Here is a 23,240-nt window from a genome sequence, read left to right on the forward strand (position 1 = left end):
TTAAATTAACCAAAAGTGACATTAAAATGTTTCAAAATATTAAAAACATTTTTTTCTTAAATCAAAGAATCCTGAAAAAAAATCTATCATGGTTTCTACAAAAATATCAGTACAACATTGATAATAAGAAATGTTTCTTGAGCAGCAAATCAGCATATTAGAATGTTTTCTGAAGGATCATGTGACACTGAAGACTGGAGTAATGATGCTGAAAATTCAGCTTTGACATTACATAAATAAATTACTTAAATTATAACAAATATAAAAAAAAAATTACTGTATTTTTGATCAAATAAATGCAGTCTTGGTGAACATTCTTTCAAAAAATTTAAAACCTCAAAACTTTTGAACGGTAGTGTATGCTCTCCTTTAGCATGCTAAATTTTTAACCCCCAACTGCGCAAACAAACAGCTCTGAAACGTCATGTAAACTAACTCACCTCAGTGGACTTCCTGCCTAAAAGCAGGTAGGTAGCCGTGATTTCATCGTACTTCATCCTGGTTAGAGATTCGTGGATCTCCTCCCGTGAGTAGCCCATTCCCACCATAATATCTGCGACAAAGCATATACAGTACCGACAGGTTATTAAAAACAATTCAACAATTCTGTTCTCCTATGGCCAAATGAACAAACATGGTGCAAATTATTCCAGGCTGCATCACAAGTCAGACTGTGGATTGATGATATCGTTCGAAATTTTTCATCCAGCTCCTTCTGCTCGAAGATCGGGATACGTATAGCCAGCGTATTGTGGGAGGAAGAGGACTTTTTCAATGGCCAAAGCTCATTGTAGCAGAGTGGTACCTTGTAAACATTTTTCTTTTTAAGTAGACTGATAAAACCTGTGCATCTTGACTCTTTCCATATTTGCGCACAAACATCACTGATATATAAAGAGCAAGGTGAGAAAAGTGTGCTTTAGCCAACCTTGAACATCAAAAAGAAGTTTTATTCCAGATTCTTCATGAATGATGTCTGGTTACTTTGTCTCTCGGCGTGAGTGCCTTTCACAAATTAAAAAAAAAAGAGTGATTTCTGGTATCATTTTAGTTTTACCTGGAAAAAAACACTCTCAATCAATGCCATTGTCGTCACAGTTTCATGTGCTAGACTAAATGTGACGGCCTCGGCTCAATTGAACTGTTCCTGCACTAGCGGTAAACGCTAGAAAAACTAGGGCTCAGAGATCAATGGAGGGTTTGAAAGGCAGACGGGCCTGCAGCAGCGGAAAGCACGGGGCCGTTCTGACCTCAGCTACCATCGACCCCTGCACTCTGCTCAAACCCAGAGGCACACAAGCCACTATCAGCGTCACGTTGAACGAAGCATGCCAGACTAACAGCTTCTGCTGAGCAAAAAAAAAGAAAAAAGGGTGCTCGTAGGACGTTTTGCAATGCGGGGAACCCAAATATCTCCCCTGATGGCACTCGTGAACCATAAAGCCCTGACTCACTCCCACGAAAACTCACTAATAAAAATAAATGATGAGCGGGCGGGAAAGATGTTATTATGTCTGTAAATTTGGATTCTGTTTTGTCTATTCAGTTAAAAACAGAAAGTAAGCAAGTACATAAATGATTGTGTTACTGTGGCAGTAACAAAACTCTGTACTCAAGGGGGCAATAGAGTTGCCTTCAAATGTGCAATTAAACTGGACATTACTAGATACATGTTCAAGTGTGTTTTTTTGAAAAAACAAAACAAAACTTTCATTCAGCAAGGATGCATTAAACTGATAAAAAGTGACAGTAAGGACAATTATAATGTTGCAAAAGATTTATATTTTTTTAAATAATTGCTGATCTTTTGAACTTCCAAAAACAAAGATCACAGTTTCTACACAAATATCAAGCGGCACAACTGTTTTCAACACTGATAATAATAAGAAATGTTTCTTGAGCAGCAAATCAGCATGTTAGAATGATTTCTGAAAGATCATGTGACACTGAAGACTGGAGTAATGATGCTGAAAATTCAGCATTGCCATCACAGGAATAAATTACATTTTAAAAATATTAAATTAGAAAACATTTATTTTAAATTGTAATAGTATTTCAAAATATTGCTGTTTTTACTGTATTTTTGATCAAATAAATGCAGGCTTGCTGAGCATAAGATGCTTCTTTGTAAAGCACTTCGAGTACCCAGAAAAGCGCTATTTAAATGTAACAAATTATTAAATATTATTATTTGAAAAATCTTACCTAATCTTACTTTTGAACTGTAAAGTAGCTAACTATAAACATGTCAACAGTTTCACTAACTTTAACTAACTTGCTGAGCAAGATTCTCTTTAAACTGTTGACCTGACAGAAAACTGACTTTAAAGACAAGTGATGCTAATAGCAACACTAAAAATGCAATATGCACTTGTAATGTGTTATGCATTGTGGTCTGACAGAATTCAATGATGCACGAAATCAAGTTTGTGTAGCTAGGAGAGTTATGTTCACATCCTTGCGTTGAGTATGTTTCATACACTAATGACCTTTCTCCAACTCTTTGAAAAAACTGGCAAGTTTCACATTTAAAACCAAGAGTTCTGCTTTGTAATGCAAAACATTTTTGAGGAAACCACAGTCAGGAACATGTGATCATCAGCAGCTTGTAGCCATAGGAGAGCAGTAGGAACTCATTACTGGCACAATCACCCTGAAGCAACAGAATAATCTCAAATAAAGCTTTTTTCTTTATGCATTTCAAGTTCAAAATATAAATTAAATAAAAACGTCACATTTTGGACTTTTGAAGACCCCTGTCCTACAGTTTTATGCTTATTTCCTACACATAATTGCATTTAAGAGTGTTGATTTTCATACCAATTCTCTTCTGATCCGAGATGTCGAGCTCCGGCTCCACAAACGGTTTGAGCTCGTCCTCTTCACAGCCTGCGTTGATCCATCGATCCTTCATGATTTGCTGAAACAGACACACACAGGGCTGTGTGAGAGGTGCTGCTAGATCATAAATATGCATGATTATGCAAGAAACCAAATACATGTTTTAAAGTGGGTCAACAGGAAGATTCCTGACACAAAATACAATGCTCCCTAAAGGTGTGACAGATTTTTTTTGCAATAACACTGCTGTACAAAGCAATACTCTATGAAGTACAACTGTGGTGAAAATCAAGTTTATATGTCTATGTGGTGTTTTTAATATGCTTTAAGACAAACCATGTGCAAATTCATAAGTCAACACCATTGCTGAGCATTTTCTCCTTAAAACTGCAGTGAACCAAAGACAGTTTCAAAAAGGCTGTTTGAAATCGCTGGTGTTTCTGACGTCACAAACTACTTTGTAACCAATCACGTCAAAGTGATAGTCGACAAGTGGATCTCTGAACTGGTGCGAGTGAGTGGAGACGGGGCTAATTTGCATATTCATTGAACTGCATATACCTAATGACGCAAGGGTGTAGAGTTACATTTAAGCTATTTTAAGGCATGAAGAAATTTTTTTTCAAGGAAAAAACGTTTAAATGTCATTTTGGTGATCAGTTTAAAAATAATTTTTAAATTATTAAAAATGACAAAATTATTGACTACAGGGGGACTTTAAATATACAAATTAAATTTTTTATCCGTGTATGTATATATATAAATATACATATATATGTATACATCTAATTCCTTACCAGCTTTCATCACTTTCGTTGCATAAAGTGTTGAACAAAGTGCCCATATTAAAGCCACATAACTATCAGGGAGTGGTACAACATGCTTGAGTGCACAGAGACTCTCTAAAATCCTCAATTATTCATTAGTGGACATCATTTCAGTCTGAGTTTCCTGTAATAGACCTATAATTCTGCATGTGCATCACTGGTGTGAACCGCAAATAACCTGCACTTACAGTCCTCAAACAATGGGGGCGCTGTTTCCCTGGGCTTTGTAAGATTATATATATATATATATATATATATATATATATATATATATATATAAAATAATGCACGTCTTTTCAATTCATTTGTGAATTCTTAATTTCTCTCACCTCGAGTGTGCCCCGTTTGACAGGGTTCAGCACCAGGAAGCGTTTCAGGAGGTTCTCACAGTCGGTCGACATGTAGAAGGGAATTCGATATTTGCCCCTCAACACCCGCTCACGAAGTTCCTTTAGGTAAAAAGATAATTTTGGCTGTAAAATCTGATTGGATGTGATCTGAAGTCAAATAGCCTATATATGCAACACTTGTGACTGCACATCATGACTGCATATTTATTGGAAGTCATTCTTGAACTATTTATTGTTTTTATTGACTGCTATTTCAAAAAAGTAATGAGCCACGAGGTTGCATGATTTTACCATTCTCCTTTGCATTGTGCTTAAAACCACTATAAACGCATGACCTCTTATGGCTTAAATGCTTTAATAAAATTACTGATTTCATGCAGCATTTTTCATGAGTCACTACACAAATCCACAGGCTTCTCAGTTGTATGATTCTCTGTGAAGGTTTAGGAGGGCAAAAGTGACCTTTCAGGAATGAGCACACTAACCTTTAGATTCTGTCCATCAAAGGGCAGTGATCCACTGACCAGTGTGTAGAGTATGACCCCCAGACTCCACACATCCACCTCCGGTCCGTCATACTTTTTGCCCTGGAAAAGTTCAGGGGCCGCATACGGCGGGCTGCCGCAAAACGTGTCTAGTTTGTTCCCAATAGTAAATTCGTTACTGAAACCGAAGTCTGCGATCTTAATGTTCATATCTGCATCCAGCAGTAGGTTTTCTGCCTGCATGAGAGAGCAACAGAAAGAGTGAGAGTTTGAAGGAATCTCTTTTTGAATATACTGTGTTTGTTCAGTGGGAATTTATGATTAATGAAATGCAAAGACAATTTAGATTCTTGTCTGTCATATTTTACTGCAAAATAATAAGAAATAATAATGATAATTAAACTAATTTATTAATTAAATAAAATTTTAAAGATTAATAAATAATAATGAAATTACAATAAATAATAATTTTAGGGCCATTAAGATTTTTTGCATTGTTATTAAGAACCAGAATGGTTTTTTTTAAGTAACACATACAGTTTACATTTTATTTAATGAAATGTGGCTTGAAACGTGACCAGGATATTTGTGGGAATCAGGGTTTTTTTTCACCCAAGAATAAATATTTCTTATTAATTTTTAGTGCTGTCAAACGATTAATCGTGATTAATTGCATCCAAAATAAAGGTTTGTGTATTTATATATACACAGTACACACATTTATATTATATAAACACCAACTTATTTTGGATGCGATTAATCGCGATTAATCACTTGACAGCTTCATAATGTTTCTTTGTTATGAAAAACACCCAAAACATTCCTGAAATCTGCTGCTTATTTTCAGGTTTAAATTTGCTTTTGAATCCCAGCTTTAGACCTCACTGTATGCATAATGTAAATGTCATTTCTCTAAGATGCTCCTTACAGTTACTCCTTACTAACCTACATTAACACAGACAAGTACAGAGAGTAAAAGTGACAGCACACAACACAAGTCAGTCAAGTAAAACCCACATTTCCACCTGGCTTCCTTCACACGAGTCATTTAGACGCTTCACTCTGACACTGGCCTCATGCATCATTTACAGAGCATCAGTCTGGAAACAAAGTGTGTAATGGAGCATGGACACTTAGAGCAGGAAAGCAGATGCAAGGGAGACGGGAAAGAGGAAGCAAGAACTGCAGGGGTTCTTGCTCCTGTTCTGTGCTGGTCAGAGACATGACCGCTAATTGATTTGATCATTTGTTCTGTACTAAAGCACTGACTTAAGTCCCATTTTGGTACAAAAGGAGCATCTACGTGTAGGGCTTTTGACAGAATAGCAGTGTTTGCTGGGGCAAAAAGATGAAACAATAACACTCTAGTGACCTTACCTTGAGATCTCTGTGGACAATGTGTTTTTGATGGCAATACTGAACCGCTGAAACAATCTGAAGAAGAAAAGGAGACAAAGGAGTTTTAGAATGTGGAGAGAGAGAGAGACAGAACTGATTGGATGACAGACAGGGTGTGGTGTAACAGCCAATATGCCACATTAACTGGCATCATTGCTTTTTCCCAGAATGCCATTGATTGGACGGGGAAGCATGTGTGCTGTGGGTTCTGACACATGGTCCAGGATGATAAATGAGGGGTGAGAGAGAGGCTTGCTGAAACTGACTGCTCAGCTGCACGCCTGATGCTTCAGAATCTGGGTGTGAGATTGAGGGATCTCATTTCTTCTTAACTACAGCAATACATCAAAATTTAACATACACTACCATTTGGGGTCAGTGATTTTTTTTAATTAATACTTTTATTACTTTTATTAATAAAGCATTAAATTGATCAAAAGTGACAGTAAAGATGTATAATGTTACAAAAGATCCCAAATAATTGTTTTTCTTTTGAACAAAGAATCCTGAATATATATATATATATATATATATATATATATATATATATATATATATATATATATATATATATATATATATATATATATATATATTCAGGATTCTTTGCTTTCTTATACATATATATATATATATATATGTATATGAAGACTTCAGATGCAAAAGCCTCTAAGTGCCATCTGAAATTTCCTTCTAAAATGAGCATTTTTATCAAGCTCGTATGTTATATATATATATATATATATATATATATATATAGATATAGATATAACATATATATATATATATATATATATATTAACGCTGTCAAAATTATTGCGCTAATGTATACGATACGCGACTTGTGTGCACAGAAACCCGCTTCAGACAGTGCTTGAAAGGACAAAAACACACAAAAGTATCTGTGATACTGGCCTTCTTTCATAAAAAAAAAAATTCCATTAAACAAATAATTAAAATAGATAATTAAAATAGACTACTGTCTTTATGTTGTTTCTACATAAATTTGGAGTTTAAATGTAAAATTATTACAATATAAAAATATATTAAAAACGTTAATGTTGGGTGCGACTACAGAAAAATGTGATTAGTAAGTATTTTTTTTATTTTAATTGAACACTAATACAGTGCCCTGCCCAATTATTGGCACCCATGGTAAATATGATCAAAGAAGCCTGCAAAAAGAAATCTGCATTGTTTATCCTTTTGATCTTTCATTCAAAAAAATTTACAAAATTCTAATCTTTCATCGAAGTAAAACAATTGAAAGTGGGAGGAAACTCACATTATGAAAGGTGCTGCTAGAGCATCCCCACAAGTTGTTTGGGAGGGTTTCAAGAAAAATCCTCCTCACTCATCCAAAAACAATCTTCAGCATATTCAGTTGTCAGACACAACTGGAACTTCAAACGGGACCGGCTTCTATGGTCAGATGAAACTAAAAAAAAAAAAAGTTTTTTTTGGCAGCAAACCCACCAGATGGGTTTGGTGCACACAGGGATAAAAAGTACCCCATGCCCACTGTTAAATATACTGCTGGATCTTTAATGTTGTGGGTCTATTTTTTTTTTCTGGAGGTCCTGGACATCTTGTTCAGATACATGGTATCATGGATTCTATCAAATACTAACAGATGAAAAATCAAAACCTGACCGCTTCTGCTAGAAATCCAATAATGGGTTGTGGTTGGATCTTCCATCAGGACAATGATCCAAAACAAACATAAAAACCAACACAAAAATGTGTCACTGAGCACAAAATGAAGCTTCTGCCACGGCCATCCCAGTTCCCTGACCTGAACCCTAAAGAAAATGAGTGGAGTGAACTGTTGAGAAGAAGCACCAACATGGAGCTGGAATCTGAAGGATCTGGAGAGATTCTGCATGAAGGAATGGCCTCTGATGTTCTCCAAACTCATCAGGCATTATAGAAGAAGACTCAGAGCTGTTTTCTTGGGAAAAAGACATTGCAATAATTGGGTGCCAATAATTGTGGCCAACGTGAAACATTTATTTCATAATGAGCTTTTTCCCAAATGTTTTACTTAAATGAAAGGCTAGAATTTTGTGAATTTTTGAATGAAAGATCAAAAGGATAAACAATGCAGATTTTTTTTTGCAGGCTTCTTTGATCATATTTACCAAGGGTGCCAATAATTGTGGAGGGCACTGTACATATATATATATATATATATATATATATATATATATATATATATATATATATATATATATATATATATATATATATATATATACACACACTTTTTGATATTGTGTAATGCTCCCAAATTATAGCTCATTACCATTGTGGTTTTCTCTTCTCATTCTCCAACGCATAACATTTTTGATACTGTTTAATATTCATGCAGCTCTATCCATGGAAAGTGTCCCAGACATCAGACAGAGGGACAGATTTCCATTTCTTTCTCTGGCTGGTGGAAGAATCTGTTCGTTTTCTGCTCTGCTCAGAAATCTCAGCGGTGCTTCATGCCTGACCCAGATAAGCTGTCTCCACAGCAGCAGAGGGCTCAGATGGAGGAGACGAGGATGGGAGGGAGGGAGGGAGGGAGCCAGAGGGAGACCCCATCTCTATGACTACAGATGTCTGCATCAGCTGCGGGCTAACCCACCATACCCGTCCATTAGACCAATGGGTCGCAGTGGGAAGGAGCGAGGTTGAAAGGGGTCTTCGGGTAATTAAAAGGAGCAAATGATGCTGTCAGTGGGTGACTGTCTCATTAGAGCTCTCTCACTGCACTAAACACCTGGAGATGTTTTTGTTGATGGCACATTTGAGTAAATGCTAAAGTTAAAGCTTACAGTTACTAATATCAATGTTATGTATTTATCAACCATGATTCATTTATTCAGAACCAAAAGTTTATGATAAAGAGGGATTATTCGGCTGGTCAAGTGATCTTAACCATAAAACGTTACCACCTTTATGTAGAACAACATAAATAATCTAGGACACTGATAATGGCTGGAGTCTTCAACTCGCATAAATAATTTTACATTTTAAATAGTATTTTATTTGGTTAAAAAATAATATAATAACTTAATCAAAACTATGTACACATTTTTAAAAAAAATAGTTAAAATGACAAAAACAACAAAATGAGTAAAACTTCAAACTAAAATTAAATCTTATTCATAATATTAACAAAACTATAATAATATCTCAATGATACTGTGATGGAATATTAGCATACTGCTTACTGCACAGTATGTAATAAATACTGTTGGGATTGGTCTACTCTGCTCTGATTGGTCAGATGGCCCAGTCTGTTGCGATTGGTTTGCTGCTTACAGCACGTGTCGGAAACAAAATTCCTATTACCATATCTGAATTCCAGCTCCGTAGGCTTCCTCAGTGCTTGATACACAGTGATATGAACAGTAACGATGGCGTCAGTTTTTACTGTATCAATTACAGCGTGAGACCTCATCCTTTTAAAGTGCAGCAAAGTGGATTCACGGTGCTGAAAACAGCGACAACACAAACCAAACTCTTCCAGGCCTCAGCTACAACTACAGTGTTTGAGGGCGGGTCAAAGTAGACATTGTTTGTGGGCAGCCAATGAAGACCACAGGTTGGCATTATGCAAATTTGTTACATTGTCATGTTGGTCTTTAACACTTTCACAAACAGCTATATTATATACTGCATGAAAGTAATATTTGAAAAAGCATAATGGGGCACTTTAAAGCAGCTATTAGCCAAATTGTTGTCTCATTATGTTGAGTGCTTAACTTAGGAAGTAGCATCAGATCGTTATCATGAAAATATACAGGGATATTTATATTTATTATTTAAATTTGTGTTCTAGTCAAAAAATTAGTCAAGAAAGAGATGTTATTAAATTGCTGTTATTATAGATACATTTGATTGGTCGCACTAGAAATCAAGTTGAGTGCAATGCATTGTTGTCTGGTTTAGGGTGTTCTTGCTGAATACCGAGGACTTTGTCGACATTTGGTATCATGCTATTCTATGCATAGGAAAAAGATGCATAATTTGCATAGTATATAACATACTGAAAAAATTCGCATTATGTTTTTTTAAAACACTCCCAAATTCTCAGATTCTGACACTGCTGTGATGTCAGCAAATTAGTTTTGACGAGGGTTTGTGGTTTTCCACAAGCGGTTCTTAATCTGTTCAAACCATAATTCGTTTTTGACCCAAAACCAAAAGTCGAGTATATGGGCCACATTCGACCCACTGGGAAACCCTTCACGCAGCTGTCACAGGATCAACCGCCAATCACACAAGCGTCAACCAATTGCACCTCACAGCTTGCCATTTCCATGGCAACCAGGAGCCGTGTGAATGGGCAGGGCGGCCCGGGTGAGAGCGAGAGGGCGGGACAGGGTTGTATTGAGCACACTGCAGTACTGTACCTGTCTAAATTTAGCTCTGGCCTCCTTCTCCTTCATGCGTCCATGTGCTACGAGGTAGTCAAACACCTCCCCTGTGGAGAGAAGAGATGCACATTCTCAGTTTCATATGCTTCATTATGTAGAATTACAGGCTTGTCTGCACAAGATTACATAACTTTAGAAGCGTCACATTAGCTTCATCAAACTCACCACCACTGGCGTACTCCATCACCAGATAAAGTGTCTTGTCTGTTTCTATGACCTCAAAGAGTTTTACTGTAGAAAAAGACAGAGAAAGAGACCAACTTAAGTACATTTTTGTTTATATTGCAAGCCAATATATCAGTTGTCTGTCATCGTGGATGCAGAGCAGCACAAAACAAAAGTAAAAGTTTTTGGTTACTGATGTTCAGACTTTTCTTTACTCCAGTCTTCAGTGTCATGTGATCCTTCAGAAATCATTCTAATAAGCTGCTTTGCTGCTCAAGAAACTTTTATTATTTTTGTCAATGTTGAAACTGGTTGTGCTGCTTAATATCTTTGTGGAAACAATAATAAATAGACTAAATTGCTAAATAAAATTATTATTTTTTTAAATATTGCTTTTCAACAGTCAGGTTAATTTATAAATATACTATTATACGGTGTTAAATTCATGTTCGATCATAATAAATATGCTAATGTCCTTTCATCCAGTTTGCAATGTTAAGAATGTAAAATTGTAGAAATTAACATTAACTTAATTTATAAATGCAGTTACATTACACCTAATGAATTAACAAATTTAACCGTTAACTTTATTCTTTTGATTTTAGGTTGGAATATAACCTGGACATTTCTTCCTAAAATATAGTATTTTCTAAAACCTTTTGATTCAACATTTTAAACATTGTTTCTCCAGCCATGCTCTTGAAATGAGCTGAAATATAATTCAGTTCACAGTGTCCCTGCAGAGCTACAACTGCACAAATATGCCATGTCTCCAGTAAAACGTTACAGTAACTGAGCGCTGTTTGAAATGTGAGTGACGGGCCAGGTTTAAGTAACAGTACCCGACAACACACAACATCAAACAAGTATTCCCAACATGCACACTAAATTTAGTAACACCGTAAATGCCAGCAAAGGCAGCGCTCTGCTTCTGTGACAGTGATGATTGACTTCCAACTCTACACAACCACGCACTAAAGCTTTAGTGATCTGGTAACAAAATTTCATCTATTCTGAAAATAGGTCATCATAAATCTTTCAGGTTATATTATATATTATATAAACTATTTAAAGCTTTTGTAATATTACACACTACTGTTCAAAAGTTTGTGGTCAGTGAGAAATTTTTAATTTCTTTGGTAAGGATGCATTAAATTGATCAAAAGTAAAGACATTTATAATGTTACAAAAGATTCTATTTCAAATAAATGCTGTTCTTTTGAACTTTCTATTCTTCAAAGAATCCTGATTTTTTTCACAACTGTTTTCAACATTGATGATAATAATAAAGAAATGTTTCTTGAGCATCAAATCAACATTAGAATGATTTCTGAAGGATCATGTGACACTAAAGACTGGAGTAATGATGCTGAAAATTCAGCTTTAATCACAGGAATAAATTACATTTTACAATATATTCAAATAGAAAACAGTTATTTTAAACTGTAATAATATTTCACAATATTACTGGATTTTTTTGTATTTTTAATCAAATAAATGCAACCTTGGTGAGCAGAAGAGGCATCTTTTAAAAACATTGTATATATATTGGGATTGTAGTTCTTTTCCTCATTAAATCTGTTGATTACACAGTCATATCAAAGTTTGTATTAATGTAATTCACCTCATTGCTGGTTGGTTTGGTTCATGGCTAATAATTCTTTAACCCTTTGATGCACAACATGGGTCAAAAATGACCTGGCTGAGATTTTATTTTCTATATCTTTGCAAGAAATTAATTTCATCATTCAGTGTTCCAGGTATTCCTCAATTAACTTGTTTTTGATCATCACAAATCCCCATTTAAATTTTTTTCTTTCTTACTTTTTGAATAAAAATAATTTTTGTATCACTACCCTTCTAATGCACAACATGGGTCAAAAATGACCCGTATTCATTTCCTATGTTATTTCAATCATGGTTGAGTGTTTCTTCGCTGAATCTTTGAAAGAAATGTATTTTGTCATTTATTTATTCCAGGTATTCATTAAATATCTTGTTTTTGATTTTCTACAAATAATTATGTTTATTTTTTCTTTCTTACTTTATAAACAAACACTGTTTTCGTATTTTAATTACAGAAATATTTAATATTTGCAAATTTTTGCAAGTAGGAACATATTTACTGCAGACAACTGTTCATCTGCCACACATTTCAAATCTTATCAAGGCTACTTTTGTATATTTGATGGATGTAAGTCTTATATTTAATATATTAGGCTTATATATACAGTGTGTGCAGAATTATTAGGCAAGTTGATTTTCTGATCATATTTTTTTCCCAAGCACATTTTACCAATTCCAATCCACATCAATCTTAATAACTACTATTAATATTGTTTTTAATCATTTATAAGTGATATATAATTGTTCATGAAGGCTGGAAATGAAAAATGCCTTATATTTAGGTGTGCAGAATTATTAGGCAGGTTTTCTTTTACAGGCAAAATGAGCCAAAAAAGAGATTTAACTCAGACTGAAAAGTCAAAAATTATTAAATACTCATGAGAAGGATGCAATACTAATGCAATATTAGAAATTGCAAAGTTAAAGCATGACCAAGGGACAGCAAAATGCTCATTGGGTCAGCGGGGTCAGACAAAAACAGGTGGAAAAGAAAAGACACATGTTAACTGCAAAATAATTAAGAATTAAGGTGAAGAATTAAGTGTGAAACCATCAGGAACCCTTTAGTCTCCAGCGCCACCATTTTCCAGAACTGCAACCTACCTGGAGTCTCCAGAAGTGCAAGGTGTCAGGATCTCAGAGACTTAGGTTAGCTAAAGAATCCTAAAAAATGACCCGCACTTAATAAGAATCACAAGCTGAAGTGTTATAAAATACATGAAGACTGGGTTTTATAGGCCTTATAGACAGACAGCTTGAGAGTGACTCCTGATGGACCAGCACCACATCCTCTTGTACCACTGTTTGAAGAATTTATCCAGAATCTGGCAGTAAGGTGTTTGAGTTCACTTTTAGTCCATCTCTTATCCTGAAATGTCTGTCTTGCAGAGATGGACTAAAAATGATCTTCCAAAACTTACTGCCAGATTCTGGAAGATAAATTCTTCAAACAGTGGTTCAAGAGAATGTGGTGCTGGTCCTTCAGGAGTCACTCTCAAGCTGTCTGTTTATAAGGCCTATAAAAACCCAGTCTTCATGTATTTTATAACACTTCAGCTTGTGATTCTTATCAAGTGAGGGTCATTTTTTAGGATTCTTTAGCTAACCCAAGTCTCTGAGATCCTGAGACCTTGCACTTCTGGAGACTCCAGGTAGGTTGCAGTTCTGGAAAATGGTGGCGCTGGAGACTAAAGGGTTCCTGATGGTTTCACACTTAATTCTTCACCTTAATTCTTAATTATTTTGCAGTTAACATGTGTCTTTTCTTTTCCACCTGTTTTTGTCTGACCCCGCTGACCCAATGAGCATTTTGCTGTCCCTTGGTCATGCTTTAACTTTGCAATTTCTAATATTGCATTAGTATTGCATCCTTCTCATGAGTATTTAATAATTTTTGACTTTTCAGTCTGAGTTAAATCACTTTTTTGGCTCATTTTGCCTGTAAAAGAAAACCTGCCTAATAATTCTGCACACCTAAATATAAGGCATTTTTCATTTCCAGCCTTCATGAACAATTATATATCACTTATAAATGATTAAAAACAATATTAATAGTAGTTATTAAGATTGATGTGGATTGGAATTGGTAAAATGTGCTTGGGAAAAAAATATGATCAGAAAATCAACTTGCCTAATAATTCTGCACACACTGTATATATATATATATATATATATATATATATATATATATATATATATATATATATATATATATATATTTATTTTTTTTTTTTTTTTTTTTTTTGTCATAAATCAATGCAATTGGTCACCCTTTAAGTCTGTCAGTGTTCCAGAAAAGTAACAGTTTTGGACATATACAACATGGGTCTAAAGTGACCTGAATGACTTATTATTTTCTATATCGCATATATTACAATACATTTCATTATTCCAGGTATTACTCAATAAACAAATCCTTATTTTAATTTTTCCTTTCTTTTTGAATGAAAACTTTTTTGTGTCATTACTTTTCTAAAGGCCAAAGTATACTTCACTTTTTATGCGTACGTGAGGGTCAGCATACAGATTTTTCTAACTTTTTATAATTTCCACCGGATTTCTGTAACTTTGCATGTGCAGGTTGCACATACACATTTAAACTGCGTTTGACTGTGCGCAAAGTGTACTTTCACTTTTTTACAGTGATGTCATCATCCACCTCAGTTCTGAAAGAAAAAATAAACAATGATTTTTGACAATCAAAAACAAGATATTTAAGGAATACCTGAAATAAATAAATGATAAAATACATTTCTTTTAAATATTCAGCAAAGAAACACTCAGCCAAAATTGAAATAACATAGGAAATGAATACGGGTCATTTTTGACCCATGTTGTGCATTAGAAGGGGTTTTCATAGCTTGTGCATCAAAGGGTTAATACAGATTTTTCAGGAATCCCTATAGGAAAAAATGAATAGAAAAATACTAAGCCTGCTGAAAAAGTTGGCGTGTACTGTTGGCATGACTAAGCGCAGTTGTTTCTCACAAAAAGCTATTGAATGGCTTCTGAAGACATAGTGGGAAAAAGAAGTATGGTCAACTTTTATGAGTTTTTTTTTCTTTTTTTTTCCTGGAACTTGTCAGACATTATTCATAGATTACAAGAACTGCGTAACAATTTTTCAAATATGCCTACAGAAATTTTTCACCGGACCAAAAATAACCATGCAGGTTGGGAACAACAGAAGGGCGAGTACTTTCATTTAGCTCTGCCCTGATTGTGCCAGGCTCCCAGTTTGACACAACCAGATCCACATCAACGCCACCCACATCCTCTTCTGGCAAACAACTCCGCCTTTTTCCCTCATTTGCGAGAGTAGGAAAAAAAGTAGGTCATCTCTGGGGCAGTGATAACGCGTGACCAGACAGCCCAAGGACAGGCAGGAGGAGACGATACCCGAGCATGTGCTGCCACAGTCCGTGCTGATAATAGCAAAGGGCATCGCATGTGTAAGCGGAAGCAAGCATTGTCATGACAACCCCTGCATTTCCCAATTCCTGGAAAGATGCTCTACATTCACTGAATTAAGGACTGCGGATGAAAGGCGATCAAATGATGGGCGAGTGAGGAGAAAGGCTGTCTTTGAGAGACAGAGGTTACGTGAAAAGGCTGACAGAGGAAAAAACTGAATGAAGGGAGAAAGGTTAGGAAGTGCGTGGGCCGTAGCTGGGAGTTAACAATTACCTTCCCTCCTACTCGCTGGTAACAAGTTATCTTCACGACAATGCGTCAAACACTTTCACTGGCGCTGGGAATCGGATTCATTTTTTGCAGATCAGTCCGTTTGGACGGTTTGTTTCAGTGAAGTGGTTGAAAGAAACAATTTGCACTGTATTGTTCCCAAAGGTCCTTTTTTGTAGTGAAATAAATATTTAGTTAAATACTGCTTTTTGAAAAAACAGATCTCAAATGTGTTGCCAAACAAAGTTCTCCCAGTCTCACAAACACTATATACAAGATTTTGAACAAATTAACAAAAAATGGTTGATTTGTATGCAAAACAATGAGGTATTTTTTTAAGTCACAGTGAAAGAAGAGTTCCTGCAATAACTGGTTTTATAATCCATTTCCATTGAAGCACATGCAAACAAGGTTAACTGTAAACGTAAGCTATTGTATACTAAGACAATGCCATCCAATGCAATATCAAACCATTTGTGTGAACTCTGACCTGCAAATTGCCAGAGCACAAAGACATTTTATCAACAAACAATTAAAAGGTCACAGTCTGAACTTTTAAACAAACTTAAAAGTTTCCATTCTGCAGGCTCAAAGCCTTGTGTGATTGGAGCATATAACATTTGACTGAAATTGTATGTCTTTATTATGTGGTCACCGTTTTATAATGAAGCAAATTCATGCACTAGATCAGTGGTTTTCAAATGGGCTGCAATAATTATTCTATTGTCAGTCAAGATTCTGATCTGCATACAGTTTTGCGACAAAATTATTTCTAATTCCAAGTAAAGCAATGCCATTAATGTAATAAAAGTAAATATTTCTCAAATCGTATTGTAATTTGTATAAAATATAGTGGCAAAAGATAAGCCACTTATTTAATTTTGCATATTATTTAACAATGTTTAACATGTCTTTATAATATCACACTTACTATTTTTGTCATTACTATTTTGGGGTCGGTAAGATGTTCTCTTTCAGAAAATGTTTTTGAAAGAAGTCTCTTATGCTCACAAAAGCAATTATTTGATCAATATTTAATAATATATCAAAAACAGTCACATTTTATAACTGTTTTCTATTTTAATAAATTTTGAAGCTGAATTTTCAGCATCATTACTCCAGTCTTCAGTGTCACATGATCCTTCAGAAATCATTCTATGCCGATTTGATGCTCAAGAAAAATTCCCTATTATCATCCATGTTGAAAACAGTTGTGCTGCTTAATATTTTGTTGAAACCGTTATGTTTTACTGTCATTTTTAATCAATTTAATGCATCCTTGCTGAATAAAATGTCCTGTTGGTGCTACAAGATTTAGTGTCGAGTCAGGATCCAGAACTAAAACTACATATATTAAAATAGGAAACAAGGGTCTCTCATGAACACAAACACCTGCTCATGTCCGGGAATGGCAGATGGGGGTCGCTGAGGGGCAATAAAGGTATTGGGGTGAGAGAGGGGCCACACAGAGATGACATCATGAGACAGGAGGGGGGAGGAGAGGCATGTGCAGGCCGTCAGATGATGGATGCTCAACAATGGAACACACAGAGGCATACAGGAGTGCTTTTGTGCTGCCGGGAGGAGCTGGTCGGCTGTCTGAATAGGAGCGGTGTGGCGGCTCTGGGAAAAGCAGAGGGAGTTCCTGCACAGGGGATTAGAGAGGCCTCCACTACAGTCCGCTTTGTGTGCCACATTCCCAAACATCTCCACAGAGAGAGAGAGAGAGAGAGAGAGAGCGCTTCTAAAAACAGATTACTGTAGGACAACTCACCAATATTTGGATGATTTAGAATCTTCATTATTCTTACTTCCCTGAAGAGCTGCAAAAGAAAAGAAAAAGAAAAATTATGAGGATGAGCTAGATTTTTTTTTTTTTTTACATTCACTGATGACAAGTGGTGTGCAAAACTCAGTCCCAATTCTAGGGTGATGTATGCTACCTTTCAAAAGTTTGGGGGTCTGTAAGATTTATTTTGAAATAAATAAATACTTTTATTCAGCAAGGACGCATTAAAATGATCAAAGGTGACAGGAAAGATTTTTATAATAATACAAAAGTTTTCTATTTCAAATAAATGATGATATTTTGAGCCTCCTTTTCATTAGAGAATCTTGAAAAAAATGTTACATGGTTTCCACAAAAATATTAAAGGGTTAGTTCACCCAAAAATGAAAATTCTGTCATTAATTACTCACCCTCATGTCTTTCCACAACCGTAACACCCTTCGAAACGCAGATTAAGATATTTTTGATGAAATCCGAGAGGTATCTGACTCTTATTACCACCACTTTTAAGGTCCAGAAAGGTACTAAAGACATTGTTAAAACGGTCGACGTGACTGCAGTGGTTCAACCTTAATGTTATAAAGCGACGAGAATACTTTTGGTGCGCAAAAACAAAACAAAAATAACAACTTTATTTAACAATCTCTTCTCTTTCCTGTCATTATCCTTACGCAGTTGCTGCAGTGAAGGCTTCCGTGTTTACGTCCGAACGCCGGCTCAGTATTGGCCGACGCTGTACACGTGAGCAGCATGACGCATGTGATGCTGACACAGGAGCCGGCCAATAATGAGTAAACGTTGTGACATAGAACCTGGAGGCGCTGGACGTAAACAACGTATGAGAATGACACAGAAGAGAAGATATTGTTAGATAAAGTCGTTATTTTTGTTTTGTTTTGCACACAAAAAGTGTTCTTGTCGGTTCATAAAATGAAGGTTGAACCACTGCAGTCACGTCGACTGTTTTAACAATGTCTTTAGTACCTTTCTGGACCTCGAAAGTGGTAGTTATATTGCTGTCTACGGACGAATCAGATACCTCTCGGATTTCAGCAAAAATATCTTAATTTTTGTGTTCTGAAGATGAACGAAGGTCTTACAGGTTTGGAACGACATGAGGGTGAGAAATTAATGACAGAATTTTCATTTTTGGGTGAACTAACCCTTTAAGCACAATTGCTTTTGACACTGATAAAAAAGAAAAGTTTCTTGAGCACCAAATCAGAATATTAGAATGATTTCTGAAGGATCATGTGACATTTCACAATATTTCTGTTTTAAAGTATTTTTGATCAAATAAATGCATCCTTGGTGAGCAAGACTTCATTCAAACATTGAAAAGTCTTATTGACCCCAAAAATTTGTTCTAGGTAGTTGCTAGGTAGCTTCTTACTGGGTCAAAAGAGCTCACAATCACGTCTCTGATATTCTGGTCTCTAAATATGGCTCAACTTGTTGTAATATAGAATACAACAAGATGTAATATAAGTCTAAGGTGTCCCCTGAATGTGTCTGTGAAGTTTCAGCTCAAAATACCCCATAGATTTTTTTTAATACATTTTTTTAACTGCCTATTTTGGTGCATAATTAGAAATGCGCCGATTCAGGCTGCGGCCCCTTTAATTGCTCACGCTCTCCGCCCCCTCCCGAGCTCTCGACTCTATCATTGCATAAACAAAGTTCACACAGCTAATATATAACCCTCATAATGGATCTTTACAAAGTGTTCGTCATGCATGCTGCATGCATACATCGGATTATGTGAGTATAGTATTTATTTGGATGTTTACATAACACGTAACAGTCTGTTATATTGAGATTCGCCTATTCTTCGGAGGTCTTTTAAACAAATTAGATTTATATAAGGAGGAGGAAACAATTGAGTTTGAGACTCACTGTATGTCATTTCCATGTACTGAACTCTTGTTATTTACCTATGCCAAGGTAAATTCAATTTTTAATTCTAGGGCACCTTTAAAGTAAGTCTATGGGATTTTTGGTTTATCGTTCAGCAGGCGAAAATAATATGTTGGAGCATTTAGAAAAGTTATAGTACACTTGTTGTGCAACTCAAAAAAATAAATTCTCACCTATACCATTCAGATTTAATTTTCCATACCCATTGTCCACAACAATATCTGAAGGCCCCCCTACTCACAATTTCTACCCAATAAAATATTTTAGAGCTTAGCATAACTAGAAATATGTATTTTTTTTGTTATAAAAGTAATTAAATGCTAAACAATAGTTTGATTTTTGTTGTTTTAACTTATTTTAATGCTTGATTTATCTCATTTTAAATACATTTAAGTCATCTTGAGGCCTCGTTGGAAGTTTGTTGAGACTCCCTGGTGGGAACCACTACAAGGCTTGTGCACCATTCAGAATTGACTGAGAATTCTATTCCTATTCCATTTTTCTCTCTTTATGTTTTTGCCACATATCTGTTCACACCAGTCTCCTTCCTCTTTCAATTATTTTCAAGAGTCCAGTCCGTACGTCACTCTGACGCGTGCAGTCACATACGAAAAGACTGAAAGCATGAGAAAGAGTGAAAGGTACAAAATGTTTTGTGTCCATTTCACAGAGTTCAATAGTCAGTAGTCATTGCACAAAAAGAAACTACTAAAAATCAATAGCCGCCTCTGAGTGCAGGGCTAATTAGGCTCTTAGTCAGCCAGCAATGTTCTAAACCCAGCAATCTATACTAAAGCACTAGTACAAACATGCTGTCTCATACATCAGAAAATGTGGACACGGTCAGGCACTCTAGAATAACCTGAGCTGACATCAAAGTGGACGTTTGTGGCCGTTGAACCCCAACGCTGCAGTACAGTAGCCGCCCCAAGCATGGCAGATCTAAATAATGGCATCTCATTTAAACAGGCCAGAGCGTAAAAGACTAAATTTAGCAGTATACACAGCCTGTGACTTTAAGCATCAAAAGTGGTAACACAATCTGTTCATACAGCCGCTGTGCAGTTTATTTTCCACACAGATAGCTCCGCTGCAGCTGAATCTACAGCGCCACAGCAAAAGAAATCGTATTTTACAAAAATATGCAGACTTCACTGAATGTAATGAGACAAAATAAGTGAATAAAGGCAACATAACACGTCTGTAACACATTACAATGTCTTTGCTGGCTGCTCTCAAAACAGCCATACAGAAAAAATAGTGTGATACAATTCATGAGCTGGTTCTTGAAATGAATCAGCCAAAAGACTCAGAAATTCAGTTATTCATTTGATCAGCCTGATGAATACTTCATGAACTCTCTGTATTTATTAGAGCAGTAATGAATTGTCCAAAAAGACTCACAAATGTATGTTTGATTCAGTATGATTACCCTCCTCTGAATTAACTCACCAAAATTTGTCAAAATGGTGAATGGACTAAAAAGACCCCAGAACTCGTGAGTTTTCAGTTTGATGAGAGTCAGTATGAGGAGTCCTTCACTAAATTATCAGAGTGGTAGTGAATAAGCCAAAAAGACTCACAAACTTATCAGTTTCTGTTCGAACCAGTATGTTTAACCCTTTACCAGTAAAGGAATAGTCACCCAAAAATGAAAATGACCCCATAATTTACTCACCCCCAAGCCATTCTAGGTGTATACGACTTTCTTCTTTTTTAGCCAAACATAATTGGAGTTATATTAAATAATATCCTAACTCTTCCCAGATTTGTAATGGCATTGAATAGTGCCCGAGTTTTTGAAGCTCCAAAAAGCACATCCATCCATTATAAAAGTAATCCATACGACTCAAGTGGGTTAACAAATGTGATGGGGTTTTGTAGGAAAAATATCCATATTTATAACTTTATAAACTATAATCACTGGCTTTCGGCAATGGCCGTATGTGCATTCAAGAGAGAGTCGAAGGGTGACCTCTAATGTAGAGCAAAACAAAATGCCGGTCAAAAATTAGAAGTCTAAATTTAGACATTTTAAAGGTGACCTAGAATTAAAAATTGAATTTATCTTGACATAGTTAAATAACAAGAGTTCAGTACATGGAAATGACATACAGTGAGTCTCAAACACCATTGTTTCCTCCATCTTATATAAATCTCATTTGTTTAAAAGACCTCCGAAGAACAGGCGAATCTGAACATAACACAGACTGTTACGTAACAGTCGGGGTGTACGCCCCCAATATTTGCATATGCCAGCTCATGTTCAAGCATTAGACAAGGGCAGGACGTCTGGATGTGCACAGCTGAATCATCAGACTAGGTAAGCAAGCAAGTGTAACCCCTCCGACCCAGGTCCTTCTCACCCCGCTCTGCGCGGGTCTCGAACCTGGGTCTCCGGCGTGGGAGTCGGACGCTCTAACGAGGAGGCTAAAGGCTGCAACCTCTAGCGTCAGTCGCTAGAGCATCTCTTGAGATCAGAGGAGTGAGGTTTACTCGCACAGCAACTACTAGCTGGCCTCCGTTACACAAGGACAACAGCGAAAAATGACAGACATGATCCATGATATCATGATATTTTTAGTGATATTTGTAAATTGTCTTTCTAAATGTTTCGTTAGCATGTTGCTAATGTACTGTTAAATGTGGTTAAAGTTACCATTGTTTATTACTGTATTCACGGAGACAAGAGCCGTCGCCATTTTCATTTTTAAACACTTGCAGTCTGTATAATTCATAAACACAACTTCATTCTTTATAAATCTCTCCAACAGTGTGTAATGTTAGCTTTAATAGCTTTAGCTTTTAATCCAAATTAACTCACTAAATTTGACTGAATTCAAATTTGTCTAACTCAAAATAAAACAAGAATTCTTTTGTGTATTTAAGATTTGTGAACAGTATTAATACTGACTGTTTGATCATATGACGACAATGTTGATATATTTAATTCAGTTTAAAACACTAACCCTCGGTTTCACAGACAATAATTAAGCTAGTCCCAGACTAAAATGCATATTTGAGCTGTCTTAACTAAAAGTAACTTGTACTGACATATCTTAAAATATGTCAGTGCCATTGTTTTGTCTCAAGATGCACACCAGTAATGTTTTTTTTCTGAGGCACATTGATAAAAGCTACTAAAATGCCCCAACTGGCATAAACCAGGCCTAAATCTTTAAGACATATTAAAGTAGCAAAAAAAAAATATATATATATTGTTTTTATATTATATAAATTGAATTGTATATTTATATTTATACTGGTCCTACCAAAGCATAATAACAAGCACCAGCAGCAACAGCTGAGATCTACTCAACTACAAAACACTACCTGGTGGTTCCTTGATAATCAGGCCCTGATAACAGGCTGATGGTGTTTAAACTGGCAAAACAGATTACCGAGACCACGGTCTGGGGCTTTTCCTTATGACTTGCAGAAAGCGAGATGCTGGGAGCACATGTTGTAGAAAAGACCGCGCAGCAGTAGTTTCAGCCCGCAGCCACAAATTACAGAACGCTAATTAAAGAGAGCGAGGTCTCCGCTAATGAGCGGAAGCCATCCAGACGTAGACAGGCATGGCGTCTAGAACGGAGCTGCTCTGAGGTGGAACATCAGCTGTTTAACATCATCAGTGGATCATAAGCGATGAGTCATCAGTAGTATTGGAGATGGGAATGACAAACTGCGAACGGCCACCCAGAGCTTCCTGTTTTGATGTCAACACA

General features: G+C 35.9%; 1 protein-coding gene across 16 annotated transcripts in view; it reads right to left on the reverse strand.

Annotated features, from left to right (window-relative positions):
- The window catches only part of mark3b (MAP/microtubule affinity-regulating kinase 3b), a 72,937-nt gene that overhangs the window by 19,751 nt on the left and 29,946 nt on the right, over positions 1 to 23,240 (reverse strand). For all 16 annotated transcript variants that reach the window (XM_048207614.1, XM_048207604.1, XM_048207615.1 and 13 more), the window contains exons 4-11: positions 17,581 to 17,629; positions 10,497 to 10,562; positions 10,308 to 10,378; positions 5,881 to 5,937; positions 4,504 to 4,740; positions 3,998 to 4,117; positions 2,821 to 2,920; positions 441 to 553 (exon numbers count right to left, since the gene is read on the reverse strand). In XM_048207614.1, the coding sequence (XP_048063571.1) occupies positions 441 to 553; positions 2,821 to 2,920; positions 3,998 to 4,117; positions 4,504 to 4,740; positions 5,881 to 5,937; positions 10,308 to 10,378; positions 10,497 to 10,562; positions 17,581 to 17,629 (813 nt within the window). The remainder of the gene's footprint in view (positions 1 to 440; positions 554 to 2,820; positions 2,921 to 3,997; positions 4,118 to 4,503; positions 4,741 to 5,880; positions 5,938 to 10,307; positions 10,379 to 10,496; positions 10,563 to 17,580; positions 17,630 to 23,240) is intronic.

This window comes from Megalobrama amblycephala, linkage group LG11 (genome assembly GCF_018812025.1).
Source record: "Megalobrama amblycephala isolate DHTTF-2021 linkage group LG11, ASM1881202v1, whole genome shotgun sequence".
Lineage (NCBI taxonomy): Eukaryota > Metazoa > Chordata > Actinopteri > Cypriniformes > Xenocyprididae > Megalobrama > Megalobrama amblycephala.